The sequence below is a fragment of the Taudactylus pleione genome, unplaced genomic scaffold (assembly GCF_031769625.1).
Source record: "Taudactylus pleione unplaced genomic scaffold, aTauple2 ptg000306l, whole genome shotgun sequence".
NCBI lineage: Eukaryota > Metazoa > Chordata > Amphibia > Anura > Myobatrachidae > Taudactylus > Taudactylus pleione.
The window spans coordinates 2480035-2500395 of record NW_028284707.1 but is presented as its reverse complement, the minus strand read 5'-3'; the positions used below and the strand labels follow the sequence as shown (position 1 = coordinate 2500395).

At 46.2% G+C, this 20361-nt stretch overlaps 1 protein-coding gene across 3 annotated transcripts in view; it reads right to left on the bottom strand.

Moving 5' to 3' along the window:
* Nucleotides 1–20361, bottom strand: part of PEX1 (peroxisomal biogenesis factor 1) — a 66187-nt gene that overhangs the window by 24798 nt on the left and 21028 nt on the right. For all 3 annotated transcript variants that reach the window (XM_088442229.1, XM_088442228.1, XM_088442230.1), the window contains exons 5-13: nt 18782–19500; nt 17064–17183; nt 15876–15999; nt 12583–12686; nt 10610–10698; nt 8702–8834; nt 8414–8510; nt 3895–4065; nt 49–203 (exon numbers count right to left, since the gene is read on the bottom strand). In XM_088442229.1, the coding sequence (XP_088298355.1) occupies nt 49–203; nt 3895–4065; nt 8414–8510; nt 8702–8834; nt 10610–10698; nt 12583–12686; nt 15876–15999; nt 17064–17183; nt 18782–19500 (1712 nt within the window). The remainder of the gene's footprint in view (nt 1–48; nt 204–3894; nt 4066–8413; nt 8511–8701; nt 8835–10609; nt 10699–12582; nt 12687–15875; nt 16000–17063; nt 17184–18781; nt 19501–20361) is intronic.

The window sequence follows — 20361 nt, the reverse complement described above, 5'->3', positions numbered from 1 at the left end:
GCTCATTTTCCTTTTGGAATGAGGTCATTACATGAAGACCACAGGTACCTGAGCTGGTGGTTGGATGGGCTTAAGGCACTGGAAAATATGGACTCCTTGAGTAGAAATGAGGACAGGATTCAGAGAGCGCTCAGACTTGCTTGTAGCAATAACTGCAATCTGGGTGTCCATGGTAATAATTTCCTTCATGAGATCTTTCAGGACTGAATACAATAATAGAATACAATAATAGATTTATTAAGTGAAAAACACTATTCAATCGTTCCTGCTGACAGTTAACATGAACACATTAACAAATAACAAACAGATACATTCAAAATCATAAAAGAAGTGCATATAAATGCTTAAATAACATACTTGCAATACAGTATTCTTCAACAGGTAATACAATATATACTGTATTAGTCACTCATAGCAGGTATATTAGATTGTGACTCACAATCATGTACACATTACATAGGATTTACACACAGACTCTGCTACGCATTTCTACACTACACATAGATAACTAAATATACTTAGAGACACAGAACACATCACTGGAACAATGGGCCCGATTCAAAGAGGTACACAAACCCAATGGTTACGATGGTGATCCAATGCCGTGTCTTAGGACGCAGCACTTGGATCTGCGATGCTGGCAGGAGGCGTCCTATGTTCTTAGACTGTACCTGCCTGCTTTTGAAAACTAGTTTTAGGGATACTACAACCGGTAGTACATAGCGCCGCACTGCAAGCTGTTGAGGAGGGGGGGGGGGTGTCATGCTACACCCAAAGGGCAGTTCTAGATCCACCGGTGGGGTCTGTCTGGTTCCAGCTCTGTGTTGAAGGCTTGGGGCCGGAGGTGCATGTGCGCCCGGGGGCGGGGCTGCCGGCCGGTGTGACAGGTGAGCAGCAGCAGTGTCAGGTGCAACGGGACGCAGTGCACTGAGGATGATCTGATGAAACGCTACTACACAGTAAGTTGGCCCCGCTCTGGCACCCGGGGGAGAAGCGGTCACCCCCTCTCCTATCCTTACTGTAACAATGCATACTAGCTTGTGGGTACTTTTTGGCTGGGACACTCTCCCCTCTTCCTCTCCCTACTGGCTGTTATTCTGCGCCAGCCCGCCCCCGTCCCAACCAGATTTGCGCATGAGCAGTCCAGATTCCCGATGAGGCAGTGGGGACTGGGGAATTTATATAACTTTGTGGGGCATTGGGAGGCTCCACAGCGTCCCGGGCGTCCCTGGCAGTAATCGGGAGGGTAGGCAACTATGCCTTAGACGCCTCCTGTGGTATTAGATATTAGCTGTGCTGCACAAAGAAACAGCGGCTGTGCCATACCGTACTGCTATGAATCAGGCCCAAGCATGCTCCTATCAGGAAAGATTGCAAGCAGACATGGACCTTCATTTAAGATATTATAGATCCACTTTAACGTAATTTTCAATAGCAATCTTACACATATAAATCATTTTACAATAAATAATAAGATACATTATAAAGTTTCCATTACTCCGAATTATTTCCATGGTTTATAAATGTGCTTTCCTCGTATACGTACAGTCAGGTGCATAAATATTGGGACATTGACAGAATTTTCATATTTTGGCCTCTATTCACCACCACAATGGCTTTGAAATGAAACAAACAAGATGTGCTTTAACTGCAGACTTTCAGATTTAATTTGAGGGTAATTACATCCAAATCAGGTGAACGGTGTAGGAATTACAATGGTTTCTATATGTGCCTCCCACTTTTTAAGGGGCCAAAAGTAATGGGACAAACTAAACAATCCTAAATCTAACTTTTACTTTTTAATACTTTGTTGCAAATCCTTTGCAGGCAATTACAGCCTGAAGTCTGGAACGCATAGACATCACCAGACGCTGGGTTTCATCCCTGGTGATACTCTGCCAGGCCTCTACTGCAAATGTCTTCAGTTCCTGCTTGTTCTTGGGGCATTTTCCCTTCAGTTTTGTCTTCATCAAGTGAAATGCATTTTCAATCGGATTCAGGTCAGGGGATTGACTTGGCCATTGCATAACATTCCACTTTTTAGCCTTAAAAAACTCTTTGGTTGCTTTTGCAGTATGCTTCGGGTCATTGTCCATCTGCACTGTGAAGCGCCGTCCAATGAGTTCTGAAGCATTTGACTGAATATGAGCATATAATATTGCCCGAAACACTTCAGAATTCATTCTGCTGCTTTTGTCTGCAGTCACATCATCAATAAATACAAGGGAACCAGTTCCATTGGCAGCCATACATGCCCACGCCATGACACTACCACCACCATGCTTCACTGATGAGGTGGTATGTTTTGGATCATGGGCAGTTCCTTTCCTTCTCCATACTCTTCTCTTCCCATCACTCTGGTACAAGTTGATCTTTGTCTCATCTGTCCATAGAATGTTGTACCAGAACTGTAATGGCTTTTTTAGATGTTGTTTGGCAAACTCTAATCTGGTCTTCCTGTTTTTGAGGCTCACCAATGGTTTACATCTTGTGGTGAACCCTCTATATTCACTCTTGTGAAGTCTTCTCTTGATTGTTGACTTTGACACATATACACCTACCTCCTGGAGAGTGTTCTTGATTTGGCCAACTGCTGTGAAGGGGTTTTTCTTCACCAGGGAAATAATTCTTCTGTCATCCACCATAGCTGTTTTCCATGGTCTTCCGGGTCTTTTGGTGTTGCTGAGCTCTCGGGTGCATTCTTTCTTTTTAAGAATGTTCCAAACAGTTGATTTGGCCACACCTAATGTTTTTGCTATCTCTCTGATGGGTTTGTTTTGATTTTTCAGCCTAATGATGGCTTGCATCACTGATAGTGACAGCTCTTTGGATCTCATATTGAGAGTCCACAGCAACTGATTCCAAATGCAAATGTCACACCTAGAATCAACTCCAGACCTTTTACCTGCTTAATTGATAATGAAATAACGAGGGAATAGCCCACACCTGTCCATGAAATAGCTTTTGAGTTGATAGTCACATTACTTTTGGCCCCTTAAAAAGTGGGAGGCACATATAGAAACCATTGTAATTCCTACACCGTTCACCTGATTTGGATGTAATTACCCTCAAATTAAATCTGAAAGTCTGCAGTTAAAGCACATCTTGTTTGTTTCATTTCAAAGCCATTGTGGTGGTGAATAGAGGCCAAAATATGAAAATTCTGTCAATGTCCCAATATTTATGCACCTGACTGTATATGTATCCCAGGTCCCATAACAATTTTTGCCATAGAACTATTATCCACCATAGATCCATTATCATCCCCACCGTAAACTATATTCTTCCAACAGATCCATTATCATTAATCCACTATTCTCATTGCCCTGTTTTTGTCACTCAATACTGGGGAAGGGGGTGGTAAATGGCAAACTAACTGATTTGCGGGGGAGGGGGGGAGAAAGACAGGGCGATAGAGAGGAAGAGGGCAAGAAATGAGGAAGAAGTACGATAGAAAGAGAGAGAGAGCGCGAGTGTGAGAGGGGGAGATAATGGGAGAGGGAGAAAAAGCAAGAGAGAGTAGGGGGAGGAGGAGAGGGAGGAGGGGAAGAGGGAGAGGGAGAGAGAGAGAGAGAGAGAGAGAATGAATAAGCCCTTCTGGCTGTGAAAGTGCACTCTGTACACCTGAGGCTATCCCATACAATGCAACTGTGCATATGCGCTGATCTGATTCGTTAACAAACCAAATGTGGCATGTGGCTGCGCTAATCCGGCGCATTCTCTGTGTGACCGAGGGCATTTTGTTAAAACAATGAGTGCACTGCGTTATTGGAATGGAAAGCAATTATTTCTTGTGCGACTTACAACACTAAATAGCGACATTTGGGTATAGCGATCATTAGGTATTCATAGAAAGTAGCCATGCACCTGGCTAATGGTTGAGCATTGACATACCGTATGAAATTTGCCTACTCTGAGAAGCTTCTGGGCTGTGCTCATGTTCCGGTGTTGCTGGGACACCAGCAATTTGATCCAGATCATCCAGCAGTAGAACAGCCGGCTGCCTCCAGGATGCCTCAGCAAACCCTTCTTCCAGAGTCTGGCATATGCTTTCCAGTGTCTTTCCTGATGGATAATAATAATAATAATCTTTTATTTATATGGCGCCACAAGTGTTCCGCAGCGGCTTACAAAGTACATAGGCAAATAAGTAAACAAGCATCAAGTGATTTAAGGTGCCTATCCATTAGGCGACCTGAAAGTCTGAACGTCTAGCGAGTAAGGAGTAGCAAAAGAGGGTAGAGGGCCTTGAATTCTAAAGTGGCCAGGTCATAAAGATTAGTGGCACTACATGCAAACGCTGACATTACTCAGTAATCACCTTAAACTGTATGCATCCCCTACACAGCGGGTGCAGACAATTTTTGTATTAAACTATGGGCCTGATTCAGAGGGGTACATTTACTAAAGTGAGTGTTTTTAGAAGTGTAGATGTTGCCCATAGCAAACAATCAGATTCTAATTAACATTTAACTAGCACCTGCTAGAAGATATCTAGAATCTGATTGGTTGCTATGGGCAACATCTCCATTTCTTAAAACTCTCACTTTAGTAAATTTACCCCAGAGTTGAGTATCCCCAAATCAGAATCAGACCCTATGTTTGTAAGAATTAAGCCTGTCTATGTTGGTGGCACAATGGTTAGCATTGCTGTCACACACAGCATTGAGGAACTGGATTCAAATCTAACTAGAGTTCTATTTGTGTGGACTATGGGCCTGATTCAGACCAGCTCGCAAGCGAACAGCGCTTGCAAGCGGGTCGATGGTCCCCCGCTGCGCATGTGCCGCCTCCGGCGTGCGCGAGACCCGACCAGCGACGGCTGCTCCGTCGCTACAGGTCTCGCTACAAGACGGGGCGGCTGTCGATGTTGATTGACAGCTCGCCCTGTTTTGTAGGCGGGGGGGGGTGGCTGCACAAATGCAGGCGTTCCCTTAGGAACGCCTGGCGTTTGTGGGCGGCCCTACAGACATCACTAGCGATGTCAGTAGTGGACTTCCTGCTCTATTAGAGCAGGGAGTCCACTCGGGGTTGCGAGAGCTGAGGGCCTATTTCAGACCCGCTCGCGAGCGTAGGACGCTCGCAAGCAGGTCGATGATGCCCTAATGCGCATGCGCACGACGGAGGGAGCTCCGTCGTGCGCATGCGCGAGACCAGGGGAGCGACAGCCAAGCTGTCGCTCCGGCTCCCGCACCAAAGGGGGCGTGCTGTCGATGGTGACTGACAGCACGCCCCCTTTGGTGGGCGTGCCGGGGGCGTGGCTGCTAGACAGAGGCGTTCCCATGGGAACGCCTACCGTCTGAGTCCGGCCCCACTGACATCAGTAGTGATGTCAGTGGGAGTGATTTTGGCTCTGATAGAGCCAAAATCACTCCAGGGCTTGCGGCAGCGAGACCCTACCGCAGGGTCTCGTCACAAGCCCGATGGTGGCGACCATCATCATGGCCGCTCGCTATAGCTGTGGGAGGCCGCTCCAATAAGAGGTAGGAGGGCCCTGATTCAGAGCGAGCGCTCTGGTCAGAGCGTCCGGCTCTGAATCAGGCCCCGAGACCCTACCACAGGGTCTCCTCGCAAGCCCGATGGTCGCGATAATCACGACGGGCTCCAGGCTGCTCGCAAAAGCTGTGGGTGGTCACCCACAGCTTAGCGAGTGGCCTGAAGAAAAAAAAAAAAAAACGCCCTGATTCAGAGCGAGCGGCTCTGAATCAGGCACTATGTCCTCCTTTGTGTCAAGTGGGTTTCCCCTTATGGTCCCAAAAAGTATATGATAGTAGATTGTAAGCTCCACTGGGACAGGGACTGAGATGAATTATTAAACATTCCCTGTTCAGTGCTGCATAATATGGTACTATATAAAAAAAAATAGAGTAGTAATATTAATAACAAATAAACTATATTCACATGAATATTAAATTAGTTCACATAATGACTGTCTGCACTGTGTGTGGACGATGAGAACATTTTGATGGCATTCGGAATAGCGATTGTTGGCTAATGCTGAAATCCAAAGCATAGCAAAGTTCAGCATCACATATTCAAGATCCCGGTGCGCATAAATATAATAATTAATGGACTCTGAAATAGAAGGGCTGCTGCACATGGAGGATAAATACTGGCTGCGTTTGCCGGGGTCCGCTTTATTTTCACACTGCAATTTATATTAGAGTTTGGACACGTCCCTCCCTCATCTAAATCTCTCCGCACATTTTGGGCCTGATTCAGAGGTGGGTGCTGCTGCGTCCGACGCTGCTTCTGTTTCCTGGAAGCGCGGTTGCTATAATATGTAAATGCTTGTATCAGCCCATCCCTGGTATAGTAACCTGCGTCTGCTTTGGAAATGACTAAGACGCCCACTTTCAGCCTCTCTGTACGCTGTAAAACGCCCGTACCATCAACACTTGTACCAGACCTATGGCCGGTGCAGTTTCTCTTTCTGACTCCGGCTACTTTGGCTGCGGCTGGGAACGCAGTCATTTTCACTGACACGGCCGCGACACTACCATAACACGCCCACGAGACAGACTTTTTATGCCTTCACCTCTAGCCACCTCCCTGGCACCGCCCAGGACACTTTACCACCCCATTTCTGACTGTACCGATTGCAACATCATCTTTGTGTGTACGCTCAGGTGTTCAGAGACATATGCTCATGCGCAAATTGTGCAGATTGCCTGCGACTCAGAATAAAGCCCTTTATATCTGCCCCACCTGCAGTGCAACATGGTTTTACCAAGGTGCAAAGTTACTCCATTTTATTTGCTTTGATCCCAACACAGAATCAGCCCCAGAACATAAAAATACAGATGTAGCATCTAGAGTTAAGCCTCCTAATATAGACCCAAACACACACTGGATTTAGGGCCTGATTCAGAAATGTACGCAAATGGTTTGCGTGCAACTCCGATGGTGGGTGGCGTGCGTAGGACCCGTACTGTGCGTGAGGAGAACGAGTCCTCAGAGATCGCACACAGTTTTCTAAGAATGCCGAAGCCAGTCCGTGGGGGATATTAAATTGGGAGCAAGGTTTTCTCCGCAAAAAAAATCACTCGGACTTTGCGGCCAATTTTGGAATACAGCTGGTATGCGCACTCCCAATACCCGTGGAATTCAATAAAAAAAAATGCACACAGGGTTTTCAGCACTGAAAACCCAGCGGTGCAAGAACAAAAACATTTTTAAAAACCTACTTACCTCTCCGGTAGTCTTCACGACTCCCAGTCATCTCCCCTCCATCTTTGCGACTCCCAGTCATCTCCCCTCCACACAACACACATATCACACACGCTGCTGCAGAAGACCAGGTCCCAACGCTGGGGGGAGAAGACAGCGCTTCGGAAGGTGAGTAATACTGACTAATTAATTAAGCAATTGGAAGTTTCCAATTAGCTTAGTCACCAGAGGGTGTTCCGCAGGGGTCCCAGAGCAATTCCTGACCATTTTTCCTAAAAACATGGATTTTAGGAAAAATTTGTCGTGCTCTGGAGGTGCACAAAAAAAACCTCCCAGCATTCAAAAAAATGAAAAATCCTGCACATAATTGAACAGCAAAAATCCTGCACCTGCAGGAAAAATCCCACAGGGGCTGGATTTTGCTATTCATGTACCTCGAGCAGGCATTAGCATATTTTTGCATAGCTATACAAAAGCATCCATCTCTGAATCAGTCTCTTAGCTAAGTCTAAGTTCTACTACCGGTTATATAATTTGATGAAAGAACATGGGTGGGAAAAAGCTTTGCAAATAGTGTCCCACTTTATCTGTCATTGTATACAGACTACAGTGTATTGGAACCAATGATAATTACTTGTGCTGCCCTTTTTCCAATATGGAAGCTTTTTTGTTTCAGGAAAAGGCCATTCATTCTTCCATCTAACTAAGGGTCTGATTCAGCAAGGATCGCAATTGAAAGCTGCACGCAGGCTATAGATATATGATTTATGCACGCAGGCAGCTTTGCAATTGCGATCCTTGCAATAATGCAAATGCAGCAGGAGGTGTATGACACCCCCTGCTGCATCTGCGATCCCAGCACTGTGACGGAGGCCGCAGGCTGGGATCACCATCACGACCATCAGTGGTCGATGGTCACGATGGTGGAAGGCGCCGGGTGGGCGGCTAGCTGAGTAAGCCTCAGCTTACTCAGACTGGCCGGCTTGCGAGCCCAGCAGACTGCGTACGCCCATGCAGTTCCTGGGCTGGCCACTACCGGAAAAGCCCCGTTTCCGGGAACACCGGCGGCCCCCGCCCCCACCGACCCTTAAATGCCTCTGCCTGTCAATCAGGCAGAGGCATTCAAGGGCTTGCGTGCGTCTTAGAAGAACCCATTCTGGACACTCGCAGAATGGGTCCTGCGCATGCACAGAATTGGGCCCTAAATCAGTATTATATTTATAAACAATGTGACATGTGTTACCTTTTAATAATTTGCAGCTAATTTCTTCCACGTGAGCTTCCAGGCTGTCAGACGCCTCTTTACATAATGCGTTTGCTATAGTGGACTTTCCACAACCCTGGGAAAAAAGCACAATAATAATCATAAATAAATGCAGAGCATTGAGAGTGAAAATGAATGATTATTACAGTGTAACAGAGTCACATTTAAAAATGTCATGTGTAACCAATATTGTACAAATGAGATTCACTTTAAAATCGGGGACCTATTGCAAGTGATGAAAACAAGATGGCAGGCACGGACGGATACCTTTGGTCCAGACAGGAGAATGGCTCCGCTGCGCAGTCCAGAAGCTGTGGAGACCAGTTGCCTGGACAACGGACGCCCCATGAGACAATGAACAATATGTTCATAGCAGGATGTCGCTAAGACATCGACACCTCTGTAATATGAACATATACATTAGTTTCTTCTCCACATATTCTATTTTAATTAAAATACTTAAAAACAGTTTGTTTTGCACAATCCACTATACAATTACACTTAAAGAAGAATCCCTCCAGCAGTAAAATCCCACAACAACCCAGCTCATGCACAACAGCGAAACAAACAAAAACCCTGTAACACCTCATTTCCCCCAAAAACCCGGGTCCGACCTGGGTTTTCAGAATTGATTCCAACCCAGATCAAACACTGTTTACACAGCACCATCAATCTGGATTAATCTCAGGTCAGCCCCGTTCACACTGAACCTGGGTCTGCCCTGCTAAACTTGTGAGGTCATAAAAAGTGGGAGGTGACTGGTCCACAACCACCAATCAGCTAATTTTTGGCATGACCCAGGTAGGATAACCCGGGTTGCACCGTTTACACTGACCCTGGTAGCTACCTGGGTTGGATTGCCGGGTCACTTGACCCGGGTTATTTTTCAGGGACCCTTTTACACTGAGCTGCGACATGGGTCGACCCAGCAAAATCCCAGGTTTTTGCTCTTGTGTAAAAGGGGTAGGTGCAGGCATTCCTTGCGAAGTACTAAAGTGCCTAGTTTTGGGAAGAAGTATTATTAAAATGAGATGAAGTGGTAGAAAGGGTGCATTTTTAGGGTTGTGTACGGGATTACCAGCGATCGGGACGCTGGGGGTCACGATAGCATCAGCAGCATCCAGACAGTCAGAATCCCGACGTGTGCAGGTAAGTACCCTAACCCTCCCTTCAACCCACCTTTCCCGCAGCATAACCCTAACCCTCTCACAGCCTAACCCTAAATTTGTGCTGTGGGAGGCAGCCCAATCAGGGAAAGGGTGGGACTGAACAGGGCAGGGCTAACCTGTAGGCCAATCATAGAAGGGACAGGATTGAGTGCAGTCAGGTGGGGAGCTAAGCTCAGTTCCCCTGCACCTGAAATAAAGAAAAAATTGTACCCTTCTCAGCCATCGATGGTGGAGCACCATCGGATCGCTGTCACTGATGACAAAACCTTCGACCACCAGTGGCAAACTATTGATGGTTCATAGCCATCCCTAGACAATAAGCATGAGCTTGATGTGCAATGGCCACACCAGTACATTTCCTAAATGAGGACCAGTGTGTGAATTTATATGATTTTATGGGGGTCATTCAGACGCGGTCGTTAGCGCCGATGCGCTCGGACCGGGTCGATGGCCCCCCACAGAGCATGCGCACGACGGCGCTAGCGCCGTCGTGCGCATGCGTGAGACCCGCTACGACCGACAGCGCCGGTCGTATCGGGTCTCGATCCAAAGGGGGCGAGCTGTCGATGTTGATTGACAGCTCGCCCCATTTGGAAGGCGGGCCGGGGGGGTGGCATCCCAAACGGAGGCGTTCCCATGGGAATGCCTACCGTTTGGGGGAGGCCCCACTGACATCACTAGTGATGTCAGTGGAGAGCTTCCGGCTCAGACAGAGCCAGAAGCTCTCCGGGGCTTACGACAAGTGAGACCCTACCCTAGGGTCTCGTCGTAAGCCCCGATGGTCGCGATGGACTCTGACCATCGCGACCATCACCCGAGCGGTCGTTAGAGCTGTGGGTGTTAACCCACAGCCTAACGACCGCAACAGAGGTGGGCGGTCAGGATGCAAGTGGCCGCCCAGTTTCTGAGCGACGGCTGGCATCCTCCGACCGCCTCTGAATGAGGCCCTATATGTAGAGTCTCCCCTAGACACAATATTAATGATGTGAACTAACTTTACACATACCCCAAGTTCTTTATCTGCAGGTAGAGGAGATTTTGATCAACCTGCAAGGGTCTGGGGAGATCCTCTGATGGCACAAATTCCAGATCAACCTAAATAAAATACAAATAGGCTTCAGGTACACACAGAAAATAAAGTCACAGCAATGTCAAAACATTGTACATTCATAAATAAATTGGGACAGTGTACCGCCTATCTATACTGATATTAGAAGCCACAGGGAGAAATTGGGAAAGCCTCTGCCGGCCGCCAAATATCAGGCAACAGGGATTCAGTTGCCATCACAATCATGACAAAAGCTTATTTCAGAATCCATTCTATTATTAAACGTCTACAGAACATATGTCAGTGTGACCCAATGATGTGGTGACTGATGAAAAGATACACTGCACCACCCAAACACACTGCACCACCCAAACACACTGCACGATCCGCTGTACGACGGCTGGGAATGACGGATTGGGCATACAAACTATACGATGTGTACGATATATTGTTCCAATCCGCATCGGAATGATATATCACACGATACATCATATAGTGTGTACCCAGCATACTATTCTTCTTAATTCTTCACCTTTCTAAAAGGTGAGTGATAACGATGCAGCTTGTAAAGCCCGGCAGCTTTATGTAGTATCTCCACTACTACAGGTTGCACTGGTCAGTACAACCTGCATTAAGGCAGCTACTACTAGACAGGGCCGCAACTAGGGGGGGGGCTAGAGGTGCACGTACACCGGGTGCCGGAATGCAGGGGGTGAAAGAGGGCGTTCCCGGAAGTGCCAGGAAAGCTGGCGCTGCCGGGAGAAGATACAGAAAGCTGCATCTTCTCCTGCGAAACCCCTTGGCAACGAGCATAAACCCCATGGCAACGAGCCTGAAACCCCATGGCAACGAGCATGAAACCCCATGGTAACGAGCATGAAACCCCCTGGCAACGAGCATGAAACCCCCTGGCAACGAGCATGAAACCCCCTGGCAACGAGCATGAAACCCCCTGGTAACGAGCATGAAACCCCTTGACAACGAGCATGAAACCCCCTGGCAACGAGCATGAAACCCCCTGGCAACGAGCATGAAACCCCCTGGCAACGAGCATGAAACCCCCTGGCAACGAGCATGGAACCCCTGGTAATGAGCATAAAACCCCTGACGACGAGCACTTAATTTTAAAGTAATTAGAAGCCTTACTGTGGGGCATAAAATGGTGTCAGGCAAATATGTAAGTGGCACTTTGGTAATAGGCATTACAGTGTGTGGAATAGTGTGTAATGAGCATTATGGTGTGTGGAATAATGTAAGTCACTATACCAGGAACGTATGACTAGTGCACTGCCTTATGGAGGAGCAAGCACAAAATCCAGGTACGGGAAGGGAGGGGGCGCAAAATTACTGCCTTGCAACGGGTGACAAATATCCTAGTTTCGGCCCTGTATTAGATACAGGTTACGTAATGGGATTAGTTCTGCCTTGCAGGGTAAGCCTGACACCGGATTAAAGTCTGCCATGTTTCTCCCTGGGCTTCTCTCCTCGGGTGATGGCACCATATTGGTGCGTACACACTACACGAAATGCTCCCTGAGCGATATCGTGTAGTGTGTCCCCGGCAGGCTGTGCTCAATGTCGTTCATGACATTGAGCACAGCCGCTGAACAATATAATTAACGATATCGTTCAGCGCCGGGCTCTCTCCCCCATTCCCCAACATGCAGCAACCTGACGAGATCGTCAGGTTGGCCTGCATATCAGCCCGATGAACGATGATGACAAACGACCTGCGGGAACGCGCGTCGTCGTTATCGTTCATCGTTTTGGGGTTAAAAATGGACGATAAAGTGGACGACTGAACGATAACGATATCGTTATCGTTCAGTCGTTCACTTCATCGCCCAGTGTGTACGCACCTTAAGAGGTCACATGACTTCCTAATACCTAGTACCACTTCCCCCTGGTAAATGATCTTACATGATATTTACATGAATTTTAGTCTTCTGTAGGAAATGTGGACATAGCATATAGATTTCATCCTGACTCGTATCTTCTGAAGAATCCTTACAAATGAACGAGAATTCTGCCATGTCTGTCCAGGATGGAAAAAGGAAACAAATTATTGTTAGATTAGTGGTAATATTCAACTATTTACTTTCTCTATATTGTCAATTATCATTTCTTGTTATACTGTAAGGCAGGTGTTCTTAGCCAGGGGTACCTGTGCCCCCTGTAGATACGAAACGTTCAAGCTGGGAGTACGAGACAGACACCCCACCCCACGGAGTTTCTGCACTCTCATGTTTACTTGTACACTTAGCAGAAAGAGCTCTAAAGGTCCTTGTGCCATTTGCGGCCACCTACTTGTGCGATCCAGGTTTTTCAACACTTGTGACTATCAAAGCAAAGGCCAGGAACTGTTTGGATGCAAGTGAGGACAAGTGTCTGGCTATTTAAAATAAAAATAATCTTGTTTCAGCATTATCACTGATGAAAACAACAGCATAAGAGTCACTAGCAACATGACTGTGTGTACTGCATATTACGGTTGAAGTATATCTTTCTGCATGTGATGTAAATAAACATTTTCAATTATTATTGCAATTTTAGTATACTTGCCAAGAGAAATGGGGTGGTCAGGTCACTTAATTTTTTTATATATATATGGATTTAGTGATTTTCTTGGTAAATAGTTCAGTGAGGTTGGGGTGGATGCTTTGTCATTTTTTTAATACTGGACTTTAGGACACTAAATGTGCAGGTATCCGGAATATAGATCTACATGAAAAAGGTCGACAATGCCTAGATAGACACCACGGGGTATATTTATTAAATTGACTGTTTTTAAAAGTGGAGATGATGCCCATGGCAACCAATCAAATTCTACTTCTCATTTATCTAGCACCTTCTAGCACAGGGGTGGCCAACCATTCAGAGGCAAAGAGCCCAAAAATATCTGTAGGTATGTCAAAGAGCCGAGAACATGCGCACGTGCAAAAAGGGCGTGGTCATCTAGGTCACCACCCTGGTATGATGTTTGTAGGAGCATGTAAAAGCACATGCACACAATCACCGTGGAGGTAACTAGGGAAAGAAAAAGCCAGAACAATATAAAAAATATTGAAAAAAAAATCCATATAAAATACACTGAAACAAGCCAGAAAGCCACATCCACACAAAATACACTGAAAAAGCCACATCCACATAAAATACACTGAAAAAGCCACATCCACAAACGGAATTGGTATGAATCACCGCCGGGACCTAAGCCCGGCGGATGAAATACCGACGCTGGAAGGCTGGCAGCTGAAGATCCTGACTTAGGTAAGTGACACCCCTAACCATCCCCACTCCCCCCCTAACCCTCCCTTAGAGGTGCCTAACCCTAAACCTCCCTCCCTAGTGCCTAACGTTCCCCTAGGGTTGCCTATACCTAACCCCCCCTCCCCGCACCCTAAACCTAACCCTCCCCAGGGGGCGCCTAAACTTAACCTCCCCCTGGTGGTGCCTGACCCTAACCCCCCCTTCCCCTAGCCTAAACCTAACCCTCCTGGGGGGTGCCTAACCCTAAGTCCCCCCTGGAGTCCCTAATCCTAACCCTTCACCCCCCACGGCTAAGGAGCTTCCGACGCCCGGCTTACCTACGATCGGTATGCCGGATGTCGGGATTTCGGCGTGGGGCTGATGATAGGCGTCGGTATTTAGACGCCTATCATCAGTCCCATGCCGGGATTTTACAGTCGGGAAGCCGGCGGTCGGCATTTAAACTGCCGGCTTCCTAACTACATCCCCCACAAACAATACATTGAAAAAATAAAGATTCACATAATACAATCCAACCCTCCCTTCTGTCACTCCAGCCCTCCATGTGTCACTCCAGTCCCCCTCATGTGTCACTTTAGCAGACTCTCCATGTGTCACTCCAGCCATTGATATCTCACTCAAGCAGACCCTTATATGTCACAACAGCAGACTCTCATGTGCCACTCCACCCCCCCATGTCACAAATAAAAAGAAAAACAAATAAAAAAAAATCCACAGCTTTTTCCCTTTTGCGACTGTGTCACGTGGGTAGGCTTGGGGTCTGCGTCCGCATCGGCCTCGTGGCTGCAGGTTCAGTCACAAGTTGAGCTATGCCCCCTGTTTGCGGCATGACATTACCACTTCGCCCATACATGCCTCCGGAGCGGAGCAGACTGCTGCAACAAAGGATGTACCTCCTCTGAATAGCTGCACTTCTATTAGAGGAGGCATTCAGTGTCAGTCAGGGGAGTCGGCAAGGGAGCCGCATCAGAACAACGGAAGAGCCACATGTGGCTGAAGAGCCACAGGTTGGCGACCGCTGTTCTAGAAGATAATAGCTAGAAACTGATTGGCTGTTATGGGCAAAAACTCCACTTTTAAAAACCAGCACTTTAGTAAATATACCCCCAAATGTTAGACAGACAATAGGTCGATAGGTACAAAAAGGTCGCTAGGGACAAAGGGTCGACACACTAAATGTCAACATGGAAGAAGGTCGACAGGTACAAATGGTCGATATGATCAAAAGGTTGCATGAAAATGGTTGACACACAAATTGTCAACTTTTTTTTTTTAGGGTTAGGCACTAACCGAGGGTTAGGGTTAGACACATACTCCAACGGTTAGGTACTAGAATGGATGGGTAGGGTCAGGCACCTACTCCGATGGTTAGGGATAGGCACCAGGAGGGAAAGTTATGGTTAGGCACCAAGGGGAATGTTAGGGTGAAGATTAGGGTTAGAAAACAAAAAATATCAAGCATCAACCATTTTAATGTCAACCTTTTGACTCTGTCAACCATTTGAACCTGTCGACCTTCTTCCATGTCGACCTTTAGTGTGTTGACCTTTTGTCCCTGTTGTCCTATTTTCTATCTAACATCTGGTGTCTATCTAGACATTGTCGACCTTTTTCATGTAAATCCATTATACCACACACAAGTGTGCACGGACCACAAGTTCAAGGCAGGCACAACTCAAAAAGTGTGCTCATGTGTAACATGAATCTTTATGTTGGGTAAAAGTACTTAGAGTAACGTCAAATCAACACCCTTTATTATGACCAACAAATTCTTCTTTCTTAATAATAATAATAATAATAATAATAATAATAATAATAATAAAAACATACAAAGCACTACCGGTTTTGGATTTAATATCTTTTAAATCCCACAACCAGAATCGCCAACAAGCGGCTTAGTAAATATACGCCACAGTCTTACAGAATATTGTGAATACAGAAAAAAATCCACTCTTACCTCCAGTGACAGAAAACTGTACATGACCAGTTTTCCCTGACATCCAAGGCGACGATAATGTACTGGATGTCTGAAGCCATGAACTGAATGCACATTTTATATCCTCCGCCGTAAGTTTTTTGTCCTTAAAAGAGACCACAACAATTAGGGTTTGAGCTAGGAGTCAGACTGTTCTTACTGTCATCAGCAAACTAACGCTTACTAAAGGATTGAGAATATTAAACTGATGTAAATTTAGATGGGATGGGAGAACTTTATATTTACTGGATAGGGGAAATGTGTATGTTCTATGCAAAAGAGACCTAATAGATGGGATGAGGTTTAGAGCAGCAGCAAAGATTAAGGGGTTCCTTTAAGTTGAATGGAAGTCTGTTTAGATTTTTGGCAAAGGGCGAGCACCATGAATGCATGTGATTATGCTCGTATATAGTATATTTTACATATGATTCTACTTACGCAAGGAAGGAAAGAGAACTGTGAGGGCATTATCTGTAATTGTGAAACAATAATTATATGCAAGGGTACCAAAAGGGGGTAGGGGCCCGGGAACAAAATACCTAGGTCTCTCTGGGGGCCAGAGAATGCATCTGACACGTAACCCTATATATAACCCTTAATTATTAAACACCTTTCCTTTATAATAAACAACTCATTCAATCAATGTCAGAAAATACAGTATATTCATAGGTTAAGGAAGGGGGGGGGTTCCAGTTTCTGTGGTTCACTATATACCCTGCCCTTTACAAGCACCTGAGCAATATCATTAAACTGATGTGAGCAACCACCATACTTTCTATTTACTTACAGGAGCTGAAAGTTGGACACAGGTGACTTTTCTTTGGGTAAAATATGCATTGTTGTACTGTGCATCCGCCCCTCCCCTGACTGCTGCAGTACTAAGTTCTTCTCAATTCCCTAACAGCAGGAACAAGTGCAATACAGCTTTACAGTAAGCCTATGGATGGACTGCAGCAGGAGACAGCTTTCTGCTTCAAGCAACATATGAAATCCAGTGAAGGGAATAACCTTTTCTCTATGTAGTTACAAAAGGGTATGTTTGAAAAGGGGTTGCCCAAAAGTGGACATCACTGTAAACACCTCCACAATCCGGATTTGGTCTTGCCTGAATGTTCTATTAGTTTTCATGCAGCATTTAGTATGCAAAAGTAATTTGGATTAGCCACTCACCAAGCACTGCCTTGGTTGCAGTGTAATAGATGAAGGGATCTTTGGATATGACTTGATTGATTTGATTCTTACAGCTGAAGATATATTAATATTCATATTCTTTCTTAACCTTTCGGGAACCTACAAAAAGACAATATTTATAAACATTACATTCTGATTAGGCAGCACATTACCTGTATCAGCATTGAGCCGGTGAGCAGACACTTCCCTCTGCAAAGAGTAAGCAGAGGGTGGGGAAGCGGGTGCTAATTACCCCGGGCCCAGGCTTGTTGGAGGGGCCCTGGCCCGACGCCCCCTCCCTCTTATCTGTTAGCAGCCCAGCACACGATGCCTGTGGGGGGGATAACTCACACTGATCGCGCCCCCCCCTGTATTGCGCCGGGCCGGGGGCTCACAGCGCCCCCCTCCCCAGCGCAAAGCGCCGAATAGGGTTTTTTTTCCTAAGGGGGCCTAGCCACACCTCCCTTGATTAGGCCACGCCAATTATAGCAATGGGGGCCGGGTCGTCGCAAGACCTGCTTCTCTACATGAATATGAGCTGGCAATTAAATGTACTTCTTGGTTTTAGGGCACGCACTGGTGATGTCAGATGCTGTGAATCGATTTTTTTTTCTGCGCATGCGTTCAGATAGTCAAAGCTGAGATTGGGGCGCACGGGAGATGCAGAAACGGGCACGGGCCGAGACAGGGAGGTGACTTAGCGCACGCACTAAGTTGGTCCGTCTTATAGGAGGGTCATGAGCGTGTTGCCGATAGTGGTTGCGTACAAAGACGCAGAATCGTTCACACAGGAGGCCATACACGGACGGAAACACTGTGCCTGCCATAGAGCTGGTGCAAGTTTCGATGGTGCATCTAAAGACGCACCAGATGGACGGTAATGCAGCGTCTATAGATGCTGACAGCGGGCGTCTCAGTTCTTGCACAATCAGACGCACACTTGTACACCACAGAAGGGCTTTGTAGCGGCATTTGCATAACGCTGCAGACAGGCAACCACCAAATAGCGCAGACACAGGCACAGCGGAGTCCGGCCCCTTATTCTCTAAATGAATCACTCCAATAATGGTATTTACTAACTACATCACTGATCACTATGGAGTAACGGTGGGGCTGTTCATATGGTCCCATAGATAGATGGATGTAAGAACAGGGAAGGGGAAAAATGGAACATCTGTCTGTATTGGGGCCATACATCTGCCACTGATTGCAGCAATTCCCCGTTCTGATTACAGCAGGATTGGGCAATCGGGGATATTCAACATGTTGAAAAATCTCGATTCCCCGATCTAAAAATTATCGGATTCGGTGAGTCTGAGATTTTTCACATGTTGAAGTTCCCTGATCCACTGACGGATCACGAATCACCGATGGCAGAATGGGGAATCGGGTCTGTAGACGTATGGGCCCCTTAACTCTATCATCTATCTTCAAGAGCCAGTGGTTACAGTCCCTCCATTACTCCACAGAAACCAATGTGTGTCTTCATCCCTCTCCTATTCACCTGCCAGGGAGGGGGAGCGGAAGTATAGATAGCTGTGTGCATATAGGATCCAATCCGTGATTAGAGTCAGTTATTAAATCTGATACCACCTCTTCCATTGGTCGTGCATCCTACAGCCTGACTACCCTTACCATGAAGAACCTCTTTCTATGAATATAAAATTTTAGCTATTGTAATTCCCACAATTGACAGGAGAAGACATGTGCACACTGACCCAAACTTTAGCGATATGTGTATTTCCACTCCTCGTGTCGTACTCAATGACATCTTTGATATCTTCAAATCCATGCCACACAATCCTCACTACAGCCTCGGGCCCCTTGGAGGCCACATCCGCTGATTTGCTTTTACCCTCGGATTGCTCTGTGCCCGATTTGGTTTTTATTTTCCTCCTCTTTGGAGATGGGATTTCTACAATTTTTCCATAGGACTCTATGACATCTGGAATTAAGCCTGGGGGCTCGGGATACCATAAAAACACTTGGACAGTGTTATCATTTGCATGTTCACCGAATGCCTGGCTGCTTCCTACAATGTGGGGTACATGGTGGGATACTCTGAAAACGGCCTCTAGGTTAATCCTCCTTAGTGAAGTCCGCCCAAATAGATCTTTTTCAATGGCGCTAGAAGTCTTAGAGGATTTCCTTCCAACCGCAAGTGAAAAGAGATTCCCTAATGTGTCCCATATACTTGAAACGTAAGGTAATCCATCGGTGCCTTTACTTTCTGCTTCAGGTGCAGATGAATCTCGGTTACTTATGGTTCTGCTGTCTGTGTGATCCTGAGTCATACTATTAGATTGTCCGCGCCAATCATCAGATGTTAAAGGTGACAAATGTGATGGAATGTTTTCAGACTCTCTAATTTTTGGAGAAACAATTAACTCTGTCATGGGTTCCAGCCTGCCATAATTTGCAGTCGGTGTAAGAGCTCCTGTAAGCAAACATAATGTTAGCAGATAACCGTACACACGGAACAACAGCTAAAAGTACTGTCATGACCAAAGATACAGGGACTCATTCTGAGTTGGGAGCAAAGCAAAAGCTTTACACCTGGATAAACCATGCTACAATGCAAGGGGGAAAAATAAATGTTGTTGTTGTTTTGCATGCAGGGTAAATACTGGCTGCTTTTGCATGTAGCCCAAGAGTGCTGGATGGCTTTATTTTTACACTGCAATTTGAGTTTGAACACGTTCCCTCCCAAATTTATATCTGTGTGCACATCTGACCCATAAACAGTGCAGCACGGTTTTGCCAAGGTGCAAAGTTACTTGCTTTTTTTTTTGCCTTGCTCCCAACTAAACACAAGCCCCATATTGTGCAGTTTGATTACAGAACTGCACAATGCATTAGAAAAATTTGGCAACAGTGCCACAAGGTGGCACTCGAGGATGAATACAGTGGCACCTGCAGGGCCAGTCCCTCTCCTACTAGGCACACTGTTTCCCTCCTACTCCACCTCCTTCCCTCATAGAAAAGATGTTTTTGGAGCGCTAGACCCTCTCCAAACCAAAGAACCAAAGCATGGCCTGCATGCCGAACGAAGCCTGGGCCTCTGGTGAGTGAACCCTGCCAAAGTTCGTCCTGCTCAAAGTCAAATAATATTACAAAATTCTCAAGCAGGTCTTCATCTCCAGACTACAAGTTATCAACCCAACCTTAGCTTCCAAAAGGCAAAGTTAGCGAAGTCACTAACATTTTAGTACCCATCTATTACCTTTATAAATGTTTGTATATGTCATAATGGTGGAGACACTCCAGAAATGTTTTGTCCTGTAATGTTGAACATCTG